The sequence below is a fragment of the Pelmatolapia mariae genome, linkage group LG3_W (genome assembly GCF_036321145.2).
Source record: "Pelmatolapia mariae isolate MD_Pm_ZW linkage group LG3_W, Pm_UMD_F_2, whole genome shotgun sequence".
In the NCBI taxonomy this organism is placed as follows: Eukaryota; Metazoa; Chordata; class Actinopteri; order Cichliformes; family Cichlidae; genus Pelmatolapia; species Pelmatolapia mariae.
In genome coordinates, this window is record NC_086229.1 from 73,339,387 (window position 1) to 73,356,567 (window position 17,181).

The window sequence follows — 17,181 nt, forward strand, 5'->3', positions numbered from 1 at the left end:
CATCTGTCCATTTGTCATGATCTCTTGTTGGACAAAGGCTAGCACTTCCTCCAAGTTTGATTGATTCTTCCTTCTAAAGAGCCCAAGTCTTTTACAAATTCTCTTTAGAGTTCGAACACTTATAATTGTCTGATGACTATGTGCTAAAATTGAAAGTATTTCTTTGTTACTGAAGGAAAGTCTGAAATACAGTCTTATAAAGTCATCCAAATCTGACATGTCAGCGACTGTTTCTCTCAATTCGAGAGGTGAAGTTTTTGCAGAAGTCCTAGTTTTCTTTTTGACAGTGGTTGCTTGCTTTTGCAGAAATTGAAGTTGAAATTTAATCTCTGACTTTTTTCTCAGAATTCTGAGAATAAAGTCAGAATTCTGAGAAAAAAAGTCAGAATTCTGAGATTAAAGTCAGAATTCTGAGAAAAACAGTCAGAATTCTGACTTTAATCTCAGAATTCTGAGAAAAAAGTCAGAATTCTGAGATTAAAGTCAGAATTCTTTTTTTTCTTTCCAGTGGCCCTAATCCTCTTCCGTAGTACTGCGCAGACTCTGGCTCCAAATTTGCAAGATAGCAGCCTCCACAAGCGGGATATTTTGGCTTCATTTTTGCACAATGGTAGGAGGCGGAGTCACATCGTCCATGTTTTCTACAGTCAATGCTCAGGACTCGCTCACCCCCTCCCTCCTGTGCTGAATCATAGAGCGAACGAATCACTCACTCACTCACCCCCTCCCTCCTGCGTCACAGCTTTTTCTTCTTCTTGGTTGGCAACCAATGTTAAGGCGCATTACCGCCCCCTGGCTCACAGCTAGTGGACATTTAGATGAGAAAATATATATTTTACACATTTAAGGAAAATACTAATAAAATAAAAATAAACAAAATAAATGTTTATTAAGAAATTTTGATAGGAAATTGCTTAATTTTACAAATGTTTTTGCTCTATAAAATAGTTTTTTTTCTTTTAGAATCACTCATCTTAGCAGTAGGATTTACATGAAAAGAGAAACAAATTAAGTTTGAGTGAAAATGTACATTTTTGCACTCTCTGGTCAACTGACTCAGTGAATCAAATGACTCAAAAAATTCGATTCGCTTTGGTGACTCATTAAAACTCGATTCAGTAAAAAGAATCAAATTTACCATCACTAGAAAGGAGATTGGCGCTAATTTTGAAATAACACTCCCACGTGGTTACGTTGTGCAGCTGAGTCACGTGACCGCACAGCTACAAATCACAGCAGAGCCGGGAAAAGGGGGCGGAGCAAAGTGTGTGTGCAGGAGAGGAGTCGAGCACAGAGAGCTGCTTTTTCATGAAACGGGAGTAAAGTAGTGAACTTACAGGAACAAATACCACTATCAACGTTTGGATCGATATCTGCATCGATCTGCACCCTTGTCTCCTGGATTGTAGCTGAGATCAGCGTGAACCACGTGGGTCTCTGCTCCCTGATCTGTTTGGAAAGACTTCCAGCTTCATCACGGAGTTTCTCTCGGTTTGTGGGCTCATCTAAAGGTAAGCACCGAGCTAACTTTAATGTGGGTTCAGTTTATGTTGAGTTTATCTCTGTTGAGAATAATAGATTGCTTGGTATACACTGGAGTTAGACAGACTGTAGAGTTCGTGATTGCTTGCAACATTATGAAATGGCGGTTGCTAGAGGGTAAGAATACATACAGAAAAATAGTCTTTGAATATGAACAAAAGGATGGGCTGCAGGGCAGGAGAACAGCCAACCTCCACCCCCACGACAGTAAGCCACAGGTACAAGCGTGGGGGAGGGCAACCCCAGGGTTCCAATAAATTCTTGCTTTTTCTTTGCCCACCAAAAAAGGTATGTACAAAACGAAGGAGAACAATGTGACCTGAAGTTACTAAACTTCACGAGTGCATACACTCATGAAGTTTAGTAACTTCAGGTCACTGCAACAAGCCCAGGTACAGTTTACCAACGGATGGGTACAGGACCTTGAAATACATCGTGTAGAACGAAAGACCATCGTACATATCATAAGTTTACCAGTCTCACAAATCGTCTTCATAAATACTAATTCGTTAACCGTTTATTAATAGGACCTTTGAGCTCAACGGTAATTAATTAGTAGTGGAAATAATTTCTGGTACACATTACAGAAATGTAGCAGTGACAATAATATTGTACGCTGTAATCGTACTGGGCAATTAGTGATACAAAAAAACTGTTTTATCCTGTGAATAAAAGTATACGTTTTTGTCAATGTACCATGGTAATAACAGAAGCGAAACACAATATTCTGTCAGGACAATTCACTATTTATGCACAATAAAGAAAGGAGCATAGCGCCACAATTTCTGTTCAGCGCCAGACTTCCTTGTAACCTATATCACCAATTATGTTATGAAAAATGACGTATTAACTACTACAAAACACTGAACTTTGTGGGAATGCTTGGAGCAGACTAACCTGTGAGCTGGCGTGTTCTGGGACGTTATATTTGGTCTTTGAATGGCTGCAATCCAGGCCATCCATCGCCTGTTCTCTTCAACGACATAATCCGATAACAACCGATCTCTTTACCCGTCGGCTTCCCGTGGCTGTCATGCGATCGGCTATTGCAGTTAATAATACAACAGCTTCTTGGCATTATTTGTGTTTCTTTTTATCGCTGTGTAACTGATTTCAATTGAAAGCCTGCGTGCCCTCGTACCTCTTGCCACGAGTTCCCAGAACTCTTTGCGGTTTTACCCCTGAATGACGTCACATTTTCAATCTCTATAGAGAGAGAGAGAGAGTAGTGGAAGCTAGGGATGGATATCGAAAACCGGTTCTTGTTGAGAACTGGTTCCCACTGTTTCAATTCCTTGGAATCGTTTGCCATTTTTGCAAACGATTCCCTTATCGATTCCAGTCGCCCCGAATGACGTCACCACGTTGCGGAGCGTCATTTACCTGGCAGGAAACATGGCGGCTCAAACGCTCAAAAGTTTGTTTATACTTTACGAGAACGGATGACAACAGGGAACTTGCAATACTTGCAAAGTAGATATTTCATTTAAGGGAGGAAACACTACGAACATGCAAAAGCATTTGCTCACAAAACACGCGACAACCTTAAATGAATGTCGTGTTTTTAATTCCTCTCCGGACTCGTGAATCTGAACTCAGCAGCAGCGGTAACGTTTGCACGTCCTCTCCCGTTATTGCGGCAGGTAAATTGTTAGAGTGGATTCTTAAATGTTTGTCATTTTTATGCTTGCCATCCATTTCTACATTGTTTAACTGTGAGGCTGAAGTGTTTTATCACAGGGAACATCCTTGTGGAGGTCTGTTTGATGTGTGGTAGAGCTTCCTGCCCTTTGTATGGTTTCACTGTGTTACCTATGGTAAACCATACATTGGGTGTGGGGGAGACTACCCTCTTTATGACCAAGGATGTTCCCCCTGCTTTTAGGGTTTATGACCCTTTGATCAGCAGGAGGGCACCTACACACACACACACACACACACCTACCTACACACACACATACACACACACACACACACACACACACACACACACACACACAAACACACACAGTGCCTCGTCTTTGTAACCAAGGGGGGTTAAGAGGGGAGGTACGTGTTGTAAACTATTGTGTGAACTGTCTCTCAATAAATAGCTGCGAGGGAAGCTGCTCTTTGAAGGACTTTGGGCTGGAGACAGGTTAGGAGCGTGAGCTCCAAGAGCTGGTTCTTGACCAAAGGCCTCCCTTGCGCAAGTAATCGATCGAACACTGTTGCCTTGTTTTCTTTCATGATGAATAAGTCTCTAGAACTAGCGGGGTTTGTGGGAACAGACCCAACATAAATAATCAACTAACAGTGCATATTATGTTAGCGCGATCTGCCTCATTACAAAACCTGCCATTACTGTGCATTTAGGTGACCGTGATGAGAGAGACAGACAGAGTCTGGCTGGCTCAGCTGCTGGCAGTTGTCGCTGCAGTCTACCGGTAGCGTCTCCTTTCAGGCCAGGATGAATGTCACCGAGCAGTGACTAAGTTTGTGGTCAAAGCCTTGCACCCATTTGTCACAGCAGATGCCCCCGATTTTCGGTAAGTGAAGGTGTTTAATTGTAGGCAGGGACATTACTGGATATTCTTGTGTAACTGCTACAGAATAATTTATGTTATAGTACAGAAGAATATTTATTTTATTATTTTACATTTACATTTTTTTTTCCTGGGGACCCTGTGACACCCCATTGAAGGCTGGTTCTCTTGAGATCGCACTGTTGGGTTTGTAAGGCCATGTTACTCCTAAATTTCTATCTCGTTCAAAGAGAAGATAAAAACAAAGTTCTAAGCTAATCGACCTGAGTGTTCTCCTTTTTCAAAAGAATCGATAAGAGAATCGATAAAGAATCGAATCGTTAAACAGAATCGAAAATGGAATCGGAATCGTTAAAATCTTATCAATACCCATCCCTAGTGGAAGCCTACTGAGAAGGGGTGCCAAAGGGCTACCCCCGCCGCTCGTCCCCCCTTACGCTATAAAGGTGTGTGTGAGGAATGCTCCTCACACACTTTAGAATAGGACTTCATAGAATGATCTCCAGATGCGTCTGTATTTTATTTACTCCCAGCCAGGGGCGATTCTAGGATCAGAGCTTTGGGGGTGCTGAGCACCCAGAGAGCTGCCCAACCAGGCAAGGTAAACCTGTCTCTGTCAGTCCCTGCATCCTTAAATATTGTTGCTGCAAAAGAAGAATGGATTGGAATAATAATAATAATAAAAAATACATATCCTAACCTTAATTACTGGGGGAGAATAATGAATGATGCTCATAGTGAGTAAAAAGTAAACTGAGTGCATTCTCTGGACAGAGATTCACTTTTAATGCGTAAAATGTATAATACAGAAACATTAAAAAAACACTCCCAAAACAGAATAAATTATTACAAAATATTAATAAAAACTATAAAAATGGAGGCCACTTTGCCTGTGGTAGAATGTATACAATGTATGAAAAAATCTTTACTGCAGATACTAATTTTACTAATTTAATAATAATAATTTTGTGTTGTAAGATTTACGAGTTTCATGCTTTCATAGTGGTACTTAGGAGAGCTTGACATTTTTATCAGGTGGTACACACTGTAAAAAGTTTGAGAAACACTGATAAGTGTATGTGTGCTTTTGAAAAACATTTAAAGCTGCAGTACAGAATCTTTGAAACAAGCTTAAAACATTTTTAGAATATAAACAGAGCGCTGTGCTTCTCTTTACAGCTCCTCACTCCACCAGGGCACCGTTTGGCACTTTCTGATAGTGTGCAAATGTGATGTATGTACTGCGGCAGTCATACAGAAAACTAGACGGTCCAAAAGTTGGCCTACGTATTACTGGTTTTAATAGAGTTGTGGCTGAACCACATAAAATATATCATTGATTTTAATCTCCCCAATCAATGATAATGTTATGTTGGAATGTTGTTAGAGAGGGTCAAAAATGTTTCAACCCAGTTTGTTTTGCAGATTCTGTATAGCAGCTGTAATATAGGGAGAACACAACTTCCAGATTGTGTGAGTAAAATTAGGTTTTGTCTCTTTGTCAGTTTAACAGTTTCTGTTTTGCCTCTCAGTTGTCTGCTTTCTTACCTGGTTCTTCCTGACCTTGTACTTTCTCCTCACATTCCCCTCTTTCCTCTCTCCCTCTTTGAACTGACAATCATACACAAATGGATTGTATTCAATTAGATGAAAATTTACATTAATATGAAAAAAATTCTATTAAGATCACTAACAAAAAGTCCTCTCTCAGTATTGATTGCAAACAGGACAGTGGTAACAACAGTAGGCTACGGACAATCTTAGGTTTTAGATTTTAAATAGGCTATATAAATTTCAGTGGGAGCAACAGGACGATTAGATGTGGCTGATTTTACTAGAGAGTAGGACGGATTGTAGAGTAGCAAACATCGTCGGAAAACACGTTTTCAACACTGCAGGTTACCTGGGTGTGATGTTTTTCTGCTAAAAAGAAACATGGTCTGAGTTCTACCTAACTATATAAAGAGTAACTGAAGGTTAAATGCAGCTAACATGTCCTGTTAGCTGCAGACACTCAACCTCCGCTCCGCTGCGTCTCAGCCACCATCACTCTGGCTGAAGCACCCCCAAAATGGGTCAATATCGCCCCTGCTGCCAGCACAAATGGATTTTGGAAGTAAAAGTCTCCGCCTGATTGCTGCCATCAAAAAGAATCGTACTTCAACAGCTCCTGGATGAGGTCTTCTGCTGCTCTCCTCGGTATCTGTTCACAGTTTATTGTGAAGATGTTGAGAGAAGAGTGAGGCTGCGTCCACACTAGCCCGGATAGATTGGAAAACGGCGTTCTCTTCTGAAAACATTCCGTGTCCACACTGGCATTTTCAGTCGTTTTCACAGCGTTGCGCGTCCAGATTGAAACGGCCGAAAACGCTTACGTGTCAGGACTGCGCATGCGTGAAACGCAAGAAGATTCGACCTGCCTCATTTCTGTCTGCTGCTTATTTACTTTCTGGTTTTCTGACAAACCATCCTGCTTTGGCAAAACATCCTACCGTAAGTAGTTTATGCACATTTCTGCTGTCACAGAGTAATTCCAGCACAAATTTAAGTAGGTATGACACTTTGCCACTTAACTTTGCCCATCAGAGTATGCTTGTAGGTCATATTCAAAACGCCAGGACAGTTTGCCACTTAATTTTACCCATTAAAGTATGCTTGTAGGTAACATTCACAAAGGTATCATGGTTTGGCACTTAATTTTACCCATCAGAGTATGTTTCTAGCTGTTATTGACAAAGGTAGGATGGTTCACCACTGAATTTTAGCTGTTAAAGTATGCTTGTAGCTCAGATTAACAAAGGTAGGTTGGTTTGGTGCATGTGCAGAAACAATGGGTAGGATGGTATGTCAGGTAGGATGAATTCCCAGAACACCGGCTCTTTGAAACGCGGCAGCAAAATGTTGAGGAAAAGCAGAGTTTTTTTAAATGGACTAACAATGAGGTGGACTTGTTGCTGTGAGTAACACAAAAGTAAAAAGTTGCAAAAGTGATTGAGAGTTAAATAATTTCAAGAAATCTGGAGCATGTACAGACTGATATTAATCTTTAATAGGACTGTCAAAATTGAGAGCAAACAAAACAACTAACTCATAAGGTTAACATGCGTCATCGTTTTAGAAAGTTTTCATTTCCACACTGCAACGCAAAACCACTGTTTTCAGATGTATTTGTTTTCAAGAGCGTTTTCAAACCACTGCGCTTTCCATCAGCGAAAACGCAGTCTCATTGTGGACCGGATGCCAAAATGGAGAGAAAACGATGCATTTTCAAACAAAAACGCGTTAATGTTAACATAGCCTCAGGCTACACTCACACTATTCAGCTGGTGTTTCCACTTCAATGTAGTCCACGTCTATTCCATTAAAATATGCTCTACAAGTGTCAGTCCCATACTAAACACACTAATCTGGCTAAGTGTGTTTTGCTCTCCCACAACTCCATCTTCACCTGTGTCTCTTTCTTCTCTCTGTACTAAAACTAGAACCTCTGTTGTAATTTAACACTCAGTGTCTTCCGTGTTGGGTGATTCTCTGCGTTCTTCCTCCTCTTCTTGCTTCAATCTCAGGGGTAGACTGCCCTCGTCGGGACTGGATTTTATATTCCTGATGGAAACTTGGCTTGGACGCGGTGAGTTTTCTTCTTTCTCGGAACTCCTCCATTTTTCAGCTCTCCCCAGACCAATGGTAGAGGTGGAGAGCTAGCTTCAGTATTTAAAAACGATTTTCGCTGTCACCTCCCTTAAAGCAGGATGTCTTCCAGTCTACGATGGGTCCACTGTGAAGGTGCAATAACATGGGGCCCAATTGTGATAACATTCTACATGCATGTATAGAACTGGTGAACACTAAAGTGAGGAAATAATATTACTATTACTAATGTGTTATGATTTATAAAAAAAGAAATGTGGCACTACAACATGAATAACACAGCGCTGGTAAATACACATGAACAACTGCAAGATTAAGTCTGCATGGCCCACAAGCTCATGCGACCCTAGGATGTCGCTGTCATCTTCCTGCTCCTGGAAAAACATACATACATCCACCCTTTCCTTCTCTGCTTGGAGTAGCTGCAATCTGCGTGTCAATGTCAAGTCAGTGAACCATTTGTCCCCATTATCAGTCCAGTCTCAGTGCACTCCTCAAACATGAGAAGAAAAAAAGAAAAGAAATACTACAAAATATAAAAATGCGAAAGTCTAGTTTTAGGACTTCCCAAAGCATACTCGTCTCCTTAAACTGATAAATCAAACCAAAACGTATTGACAGGTTCCACTTGATAAAAAAAAAAATGTAGCCGCCAAATAAATCCCCAAAACATTCATCCACCAGCCACACACATTTCACACAACCCTAATGTCCTATTAGTTTCCTAATAAGTTTCTTCCCATGTAACCAGGTGTATGTCATGGTAAAGCCTTCTTCTTCTAGTAATACGATTACTATCTTGTCTCTGGATGTATCTATTAAGACACTCTGGGGCCATCCTATTTATACATTTAAAGACTAATTTAAGAAAACACAAATAGATTATATTTCTCTAAAATGTGACAATGATGCCAGGGCTGCACGATTTTGCATAAAATGAGAATCTCGATTTTTTTTTGCTTAGAATTGAGATCACAATTCTCTCACGATTTTCTTTTCCAATATAAATATTTATTGCACTTATTAACTGCACATCAACTTCCTAACAGTTGAGACTGAACACCTTAAAATTCTTCTAACAATAACATTTTGAACAGTATTCTTTCCGTGTGTAAGGTGATGAGAGAGGTAGGTAAAAGCTATGTTTCTTAAAATGTAAACCACAATTATTAACAAAATATAACGCTGAGTTTGGCTGGATCATAAGTCTGTCGTTGCCGTGAAATCTTGTACTGCTTGTAATTCCGTCTCCACCCTTGTCCGACACTGCCTGTATAGAACAGGTAGTGCAACATTTGAAAAATAGTTGCAGGACGGCACTGTGTAGCGTTTGTCTAGGGTGTTGATCACTTCAAACAGGTGATCCAGTAATACTGCGCTAATGAATTAGACTAACTATTCACTTTAGCTAAAGTTATTAAGTTAGCTAAAGAGTTGGGATGCTGTGTAAGACATAAATAAAGCTAAAATACAAAGGTTTGGACACCGTTTTGCATGTTTCCCTACTGTAGGGGTCTCTGCAAGCATACAGGGCTCTCAGAGGGTCCAAGACGACAACTTTGGAATTTTACTAGAAACAGTCGATCATATTTGTTTGTCAAAGCTGAATTCAGGGCAAACTACGCTAAATTAGCGTTTTTAGCTAACAGCTACAATAAGCATAAAAGTTACTGTACGGCTATCATTTGTTAACATGACGCTTGTTCTTATACATGTAATACATTTATTACCAACCTGAGAGTTTATCCGCTGGTCATTCGACATGACGAATGACTTCTGAAGTCTTAATTCAGCTCAAGACGCTGTAGATTCCCATCAGTAACACTTTCGGTCTGCTAGTAAAACGTAGTTCTATTAATCTGCGCTTGACCCGGAACCGGATGTAAGTTCCAAAAAACTGAATTTTGGAAATGAAATTGAATTGTAGAACTGAAACTGAATGGTGAGAGTGAAACTGAAATTATTTGAGAGTTGAATTTTTAAAGGATAAAATGCAGTTTCAGAGCAAATGAATTCATTTTCAATATATAAAATTCAATTTCAATTTAGTGATGATCATTTTCAAGCCATAGATTCAATTTCAAATTAGACTAATTCAAATTCAGTTTTCAAAAGCATTTATTCAAGTTACAATTCAGATTCAATCTGAGCAATTCAAATTCAAAATAACTTATTCAAATTCAGTTGCTGATGGCACAGATTTCTGCCCATAGTTGAAGCAGGTATATGGTGCTGAATTAACTCAAAACAATTCAGATTAGCCTTGACAGTCTTAGCAATCTTCTTTACATGCTTGTCAAATTTAAGACGTAAATCAAAAATTATTCCTAAAAACTTAAAATCTTTGACCTTCTTTATTTCTTTGTTCCTTAACTGGATTTTAAGCTCATCGTTTATCTGATCATCAGGAACAAGAAACTAAGAATCTGTTAGTCTCACTCATTTAAACCCTCTGCTGCATTCTGTTCACCCCTGCTATCATTCAATCGTCGTTCTTTTTTTTTTTTTTTCCCTTTCCTGTTTGGATCTTTAGCCATCAGAATTTTTGTCTTAAGGCCAAGAGAGATGCCAAGCGGATTTACTTTACCAAGTGGATCATCATGGCCTTGCCACATTGGTCCATTTGATTGACCTTTATTATAATTATGTATTTATTTTATTTTCGGTTGTTACATTCGGGACAGACATGACTGGGGGATAGGACAGGGAGAAAGAATGAAAGAAAGAGAGGGAGAGAAAGAAAAATAGAGGGGAGAAGAGAAAGGGGAGAAGAAAGAAAGAGAAAACAAACAAAACACCTGGATCACCTGTATGGAGAAAAAAAAACATAAGAGAAAACAAACAAGCAAAAAACAGCAACATAATAAATACAGCACCATCACAATAAACTAGCTAGCAGTAGAAAAAAGAGCCACATAATAAACAACATCACAATGATCTATGGGAATGTAACAGTAAAAAGCAGCAGTAGATAGCAGTAGATAACAGTAGATACTAAATATTAAATGTTATTGTGCAGCACACAAGATAGACAGCGCACAATGTGCTTTGAGGTAGCAGCCAAGAAAGGTGTAGTTTGTGTCTGTGAACTCCCATGTGTACACCCGTGTGGATAAGCATGCTTGTATTCCAAAGGTTTCTCCATGTAACGATCTGCTAGGGAGTGTGGGGAGCCATAGCCCCGTCCCCCAGAGCATGAAGCAGGTATGGAGGAGATCCAGGCCCAAGACACCCAGAGGCCCCAGAGTACGAGGACCCAAGGAGGACCACCAAAGGGGGGGGAACCGTGCCACCCTCCTGGGAAGAGCTGAGTAGAGCCCCAAACAATAGGTCACCCAGCAGCCACAGAGCAGAGGCCAGAGGGGGTTGCAGTGGCGTGCCCGCGGGCTCTGCCGGCAGCCAGTTGCGCCAGAGAGGACCGAGCTTCAGGCCCAGAGGCCTGAGGGCACCCCACCCCCCCGGATGGGGCCTAGCCGGGCCACAGGCGCCAGGCCCCGCCAGTCGGCCACCAGGAGTGAGCCGGTACATACATGAGCACCCAGCCCCAGTCGACAAGAACCACCAGCACACCAACGTCTGAGGGCATCAGCCACCGACAGGGAGTGTGGTGAGGGGAGATAGGCCTCCGTACTCCGTACTTTGGAGGGCCTGAGATGTTCCCAGAGAGGTTGAGTCTAAGGCCCAACCTTACATATAGGCACAGACGAACAGGCACACGCAGACTCAGACGTGCATTCCCACCCCCATATACACAACCAAATACTCGGCACTTACCCAACATGTAGACAGACACAATCATCTTTCCTAATATAATATTAGTCCACTAGTTCATATATCGCTTCTCATCTCACTAAGTGAACCGAACAAGATGATAAAATCAGAAACACAGGCTTAAAATACCATCTGGTATTCATGAGCTTCATTGCATGTGTGTGTATGTGTTAGTAGGATTAAAACATTCTGTGCTTATGTATGTTGTTTCAATTCCTTTCCCCTTTTTCTGAAACAAATCTGTTTACTACACCTTCTTGTTTCAGAAACATCTAAAGAAGAAAGTCTCTATTGTAGTCAGGCACAGCTAAATTCTGCTTGTGAGTTAACCTAGCCAACCACACTGTGTGTTTTTAACACCTTCAACATGTACCCCCTCGTGATGTGTGCCACTTCCTCTATGTCCTCTATTTGTACCACCATATGGAGAACAACAATAGCCACACAAGGCAAGGCAAGTTTATTTATATAGCACAATTCAACAACAAGGTGATTCAAAGTGCTTTACAGGGACATTAAAAACAAAAACAAATAAAAAGCATGATTAGAATTGATTAAAAAAACAGTAGATAAAATCAGAACAGTAGATAAAATCAGTAGTTCAAATTTAAGTTTAGAAATTTAAACTTAAGTGTGGATTTGGTGTTTTTTTTTTCAAAAGCAGCTGAGAATAGGTGAGTCTTCACTGATATACTTTGGTCCCAAAAAACATTCAGAGCTTTATAGACCAGCATCAGAACTTTAAAGTCTATCCTCTGACGAACAGGCAGCCAGTGTAAAGACCTCAGAGCTGGACTGATGTGGTCCACTTTTTTGGTCTTAGTGAGGACTCGAGCAGCAGAGTTCTGAATGAGCTGTAGTTGTCTGACTGATTTTTTTAGGTAGACCTGTAAAGATGCTGTTACAGTAATCAAGCCTGCTAAAGATGAATGCATGGACTAGTTTTTCCAGGTCCTGTTGAGACATCAGATCTTTTATCCTTGAAATATTCTTGAGGTGATAGTAAGCTGATTTTGTTATTGTCTTAATGTGTTTTTCTAAGTTTAGGTCTGCGTCCATCACTACACCCAAATGTCTCGCCTAGTTTGTGGTTTTTAGGTGTATAGACTGAAGTTCTCTGGTGACCTGTAATCGTTTTTCTTTGGCTCCAAAGACTATTACTTCAGTTTTGTTTTTGTTCAGCTGGAGAAAATTGTGGCACAACCAGTCATTAATTTCCTCAATGCATTTACCAAGAGCCTGTACAGGGCCTCGGTCTCCTGGTGACATTGTGATATATGTTTGTGTGTCATCTGCATAGCTATGATAGTTTATTTTGTTGTTCTTTATAATCTGTGCCAGTGGAAGCATGTAAATGTTAAACAGAAGGGGTCTAAGTATGTTTTGAACCAGTTTAGTACAGTTCCTGAAAGACCTGCCCAATTCTCCAGTCGTTTGAGTAATATGTTGTGGTCAACTGTATCAAATGCTGCACTGAGATCCAGTAAAACTAAGACTGATCTTTGTTTGTTAGCCTGTCAACTGTAGAAAATAGGACCCGAGCATTATGACTGTTTTTCGTGATGATGCCAGAGAAGTAGGACCTCCTTGCACTCCTCAGTTGTAAATTATAATTGTGAAGTTTCTCTTTATAGATGTCATAATGAACCTGCGGGTTTGTTTTTCTCCATCTGCGCTCAGCTTTCCTACACTCTCTTTTTTTCATTTTTCACCAGTGTGGAGTTTCTCCATGGAGACTTTTTCCTTCCAGAGAAACCTTCACCTTAATGGGAGCAATAGTGTCCATTACATTTAGCATTTTAGCATTGAAGCTAGTGACAAGCTCATTGACTGAACCTCTAGACAGGTCAGGTGTTAAGGGGAAGACCTGGTTAAAGATCTCACTACTGTTTTCAGTTATACGCCGTTTTGTGATCACTGCTGTTGATATATTTATGTGGGCTGAAAATTTACTTTCAAAGAAAACACAGTAATGATCAGATAGGCCCACGTCAGATACAGTAACCTTTGAAATGCTCAGGCCCTTGGAGATCAGTAGGTCAAGAGTGTGTCCTCTATTATGTGTGGCCTCTGTTACATGCTGAGTCAGCCCAAAGTTGCCCAGAGTGTTACTCAGGTCTTTAGTCCCTTTGTCCTGAGGGTTGTCCACATGGATGTTAAAATCCCCAACAATAATTACACAGTTGAAATCAACACAGATCACAGACAGCAGTTCACTGAGGTCATTAAAAAGTCTGTGCAGTATTTGGGAGGCCTGTAAACATTAGGAAACATAACTTTGGATGGGGCCTTCAGCTGTAAAGCCACATATTCAAAAGACTGAAAACTACCAAGAGATAGCTGCTTACATTGAAGTGATTCATTAAATAAGACACACATCGAAATACAGAATTCTTAGATGATGAATTGTAGAATAAATTCTTCATTTGTAAAATAATTTTAGAATTCCACATTAACAAAGTGAGTTTCGAAATGTTTTTTAAAAACCTCATAACCATCCTAGGGGAGCTAGGATGGTAATGAGGTGTTTGAAATGTTGTAGGTGGCTGAGTTTATACTGCTACCATTGAGACTGATCGGGACTCCGTCTTTGTGGGTCTATGGAAGTCCATATATACAGGGTGTAGCATCCCCTGGGTAAAGGCGATGACATGCAGGGGGTCAGTGGTTTTTCCTTTCAAGTTCTTGTAGGCAACTGATGACTTTCTTTTTGTAGTTGCTTCTGGGGTTTCACCGTGAAGCTTCATAGGTATTGTTGTCACTGAGGAGTTTAGTCATGTTTATTTGCTCTGCTTTTTTTTTGTCAGGAATAAAATACAAATATATACATTTTGTGTCCCAGCTGAGTAACAGGAGGAGAAGAGTCTGGTGGTGCAGCAGAGGAACAATTTCAGCCATTTGGACTCAGCTGAGCCACTACAGAGGAAACAATGACTTCAACACAAAAGGTGAGAAAAACATCACAGTTACACTGTTATTGAAACTGTGTGTACAGCTGGTTGGTTTTTAAAAACATGTTAACAGCAGCTTTATCTTTTCCATCCTGGGCTCCTCCATATATACAGAATCTACATTCACAACCAAAAACCACACAAGTTACAAAAAAATACAAAGATCATATTTTCTCTACACACATTGAAAAAACAATATCATCAGTTGAACTCAATTTTTGTCTGAAATAAAAGAGTTTCTCTACTGAGATCAATATTTCTTCAATAATGTCATTTTCATTACAACTCTCATTGTAGCACATCATTGTAATGTGATACTATCACCAGAAGGTGGTGGTAACACAGCTACAATGTGTTTTTTGACATGTTTCATTCCACCAATGGAGGAAGTTTCAGTTTGTTCAATGACTGCATTTCACTCACTGCCTCTGTTGGTATCTCTGTCACTGCAGGACCAACATGGAGCGAGAAGTCAGTGCTCTCAGGAGGCCGACAAACCTCACAGAAGAAAGGGAGAGAAAACCTACAGCTGTGATGAGTGTGGGAAGGATTTTACCCGGACTAACAACCTAAAAACACACCAACTCATCCACAGTGGAGTTAAAGCATACAGCTGTGACTTGTGTGGAAAGTCTTTTACCCTGGCTCAGAACTTAAAAACACACCAACTCATCCACAGTGGAGTTAAACCTTACGGCTGTGACTTGTGTGGAAAGTCTTTTACCCAGGCTCAGAACTTAAAAACACACCAACTCATCCACAGTGGCGTTAAACCTTACAGCTGTGACTTGTGTGGAAAGTCTTTTACGCAGGCTGGAGTCTTAAAAAAACACCAACTCATCCACAGTGGAGTTAAACCGTACAGCTGTGACTTGTGTGGAAAGTCTTTTACCCTGGCTGGAAGCTTAAAAACACACCAACTCATCCACAGTGGAGTTAAGCCTTACAGCTGTGACTTGTGTGGAAAGTCTTTTACGCAGGCTGGAGTCTTAAAAACACACCAACTCATCCACAGTGGCGTTAAGCCTTACAGCTGTGACTTGTGTGGAAAGTCTTTTACCCTGGCTGGAAGCTTAAAAACACACCAACTCATCCACAGTGGAGTTAAGCCTTACAGCTGTGACTTGTGTGGAAAGTCTTTTACCCAGGCTGGAAGCTTAAAAACACACCAACTCATCCACAGTGGATTTAAAGCACACAGCTGTGACTTGTGTGGAAAGTCTTTTACCCTGGCTGCACACTTAAAAAAACACCAACTCATCCACAGTGGAGTTAAAGCACACAGCTGTGAGCTGTGTGGTAAAGCTTTTGCTCAAAATGAAAACTTACAGAAGCATCTAGTTACCCACTCTGGAATTAAGGCGTACAGCTGCAACTTTTGTGGAAAAAGTTTCAGCGACAAACACTACCGAAATAGTCACCTCCGGATTCACACTGGAAATGATGTTTACTGCTGTGATCAGTGTGGGAAACTGTTTACAACAGATGCACAGCTACAACGACACATGTTTAGCCACACTGAGGAGAGACCTTATAAATGTGACCTGTGTGAGAAGACTTTTAAAGCTCCACATCAGCTAAAAAAACACCAACAGATCCACACCAGAAAGTAACTCTACAAGTGCAGTTACTGTGAGGAGGTATTGATTTTTATCTTGTAATTTTAACCTGATTGTTTGGAACAAGTCTGATCAGTAAACTTATGGAGTTATACTGAATGAACTGTTTGGAAAAATGAAGAGTCATCTTTGTCCGATAAGCTGAGTGTTATAATGTAAACAGTAAAATGTAATTGGACGTTGGCAGAGATGCTCTTTATTTCAGGCGACGTTCAGGATAAAAACGTTGAAGGAATTCCCTGACTTACACTGTCTTTGTTTAGAAGCAGAGCAACGCACATGGATCCAGTTCTCAACCCTGTCGTCACTGTGGTGGTGGGAAAGAGTTTCTCTGTGACCTTTGTAGAAAAGCTTCCAATCATCAACGGGACCTAAAAACACATCAACGTAGACACACTGGAGCCAAAATGAACTACTGCAAAGAATGTGGGAGAGGCTTCCACACACCAAGTACATTAAAAATACATGAACTCTTCCACAGTGGGGTCAAAAAGCACATCTGTGACCAGTGTGGGCCATCCTTCACCACTGGACATGAGCTCAATGAAAAAGCATAAGCAAATCCACACAGGAGAGACACCATACAAGTGCAAACACTGTGACAAAAGCTTCTCACAATCAGGTCATCGTAACAAACATGAACGTACACACATGGAAGTGAACTTCAGCTGTGAGCAGTGTGACAAGAGCTTCAGGAATCTCAGTTCATACTCCGAACACAAACAATTCCACACTGTAAATAAACTGTTTCACTGTTACCAATGTGCAAAAACATTCACTTCATTATCTGCTCTGTGCAAACATCAGCCTGATCATGCAGGACTGAAATCACTGGATCACAATGAATCTGAATAGAGAGAAAGATCCTCTTCTGGTTTCAGGGTCGGACTTAAAAACCTTGAGATCAGGCTCCACAGAGTTCAGATGGAGTCTCCTGTAAAGAGTGTCAGCTGATGTCACACTTGGATCTGATGAGGTAGCTCTGATTTCTGGAGCTGCAGTGAATAATCCTGAATGTTACATTTAGGAAGCTGCATGTATAGATATGTATATCAAGTTTATGTTTTTTTTTCCTTTGAGGGATTTTAATTCTCTAAAATGTTATCACTTTTACATTTTGATCTT

At 40.5% G+C, this 17,181-nt stretch overlaps 1 protein-coding gene and 1 long non-coding RNA gene across 2 annotated transcripts; both read left to right on the plus strand.

The window, feature by feature from the left end:
* The first annotated feature begins 1,327 nt into the window (after window positions 1–1,327).
* Window positions 1,328–14,992, plus strand: LOC134623914 (uncharacterized). Its single transcript, XR_010573564.1, has 3 exons — window positions 1,328–1,511; window positions 14,329–14,434; window positions 14,890–14,992. It is a non-coding gene; the product is annotated as an uncharacterized LOC134623914 (long non-coding RNA).
* Window positions 14,993–15,096: 104 nt separating this feature from the next.
* On the plus strand, window positions 15,097–16,431 carry LOC135932556 (zinc finger protein 239-like; the record flags this gene model as incomplete). The annotated part of the gene is made up of 2 exons (XM_065470038.1): window positions 15,097–15,800; window positions 16,320–16,431. Coding segments are annotated over 2 exons (816 nt in total), but the record flags the coding sequence as incomplete, so codon positions are not given.
* Window positions 16,432–17,181: the final 750 nt, after the last annotated feature.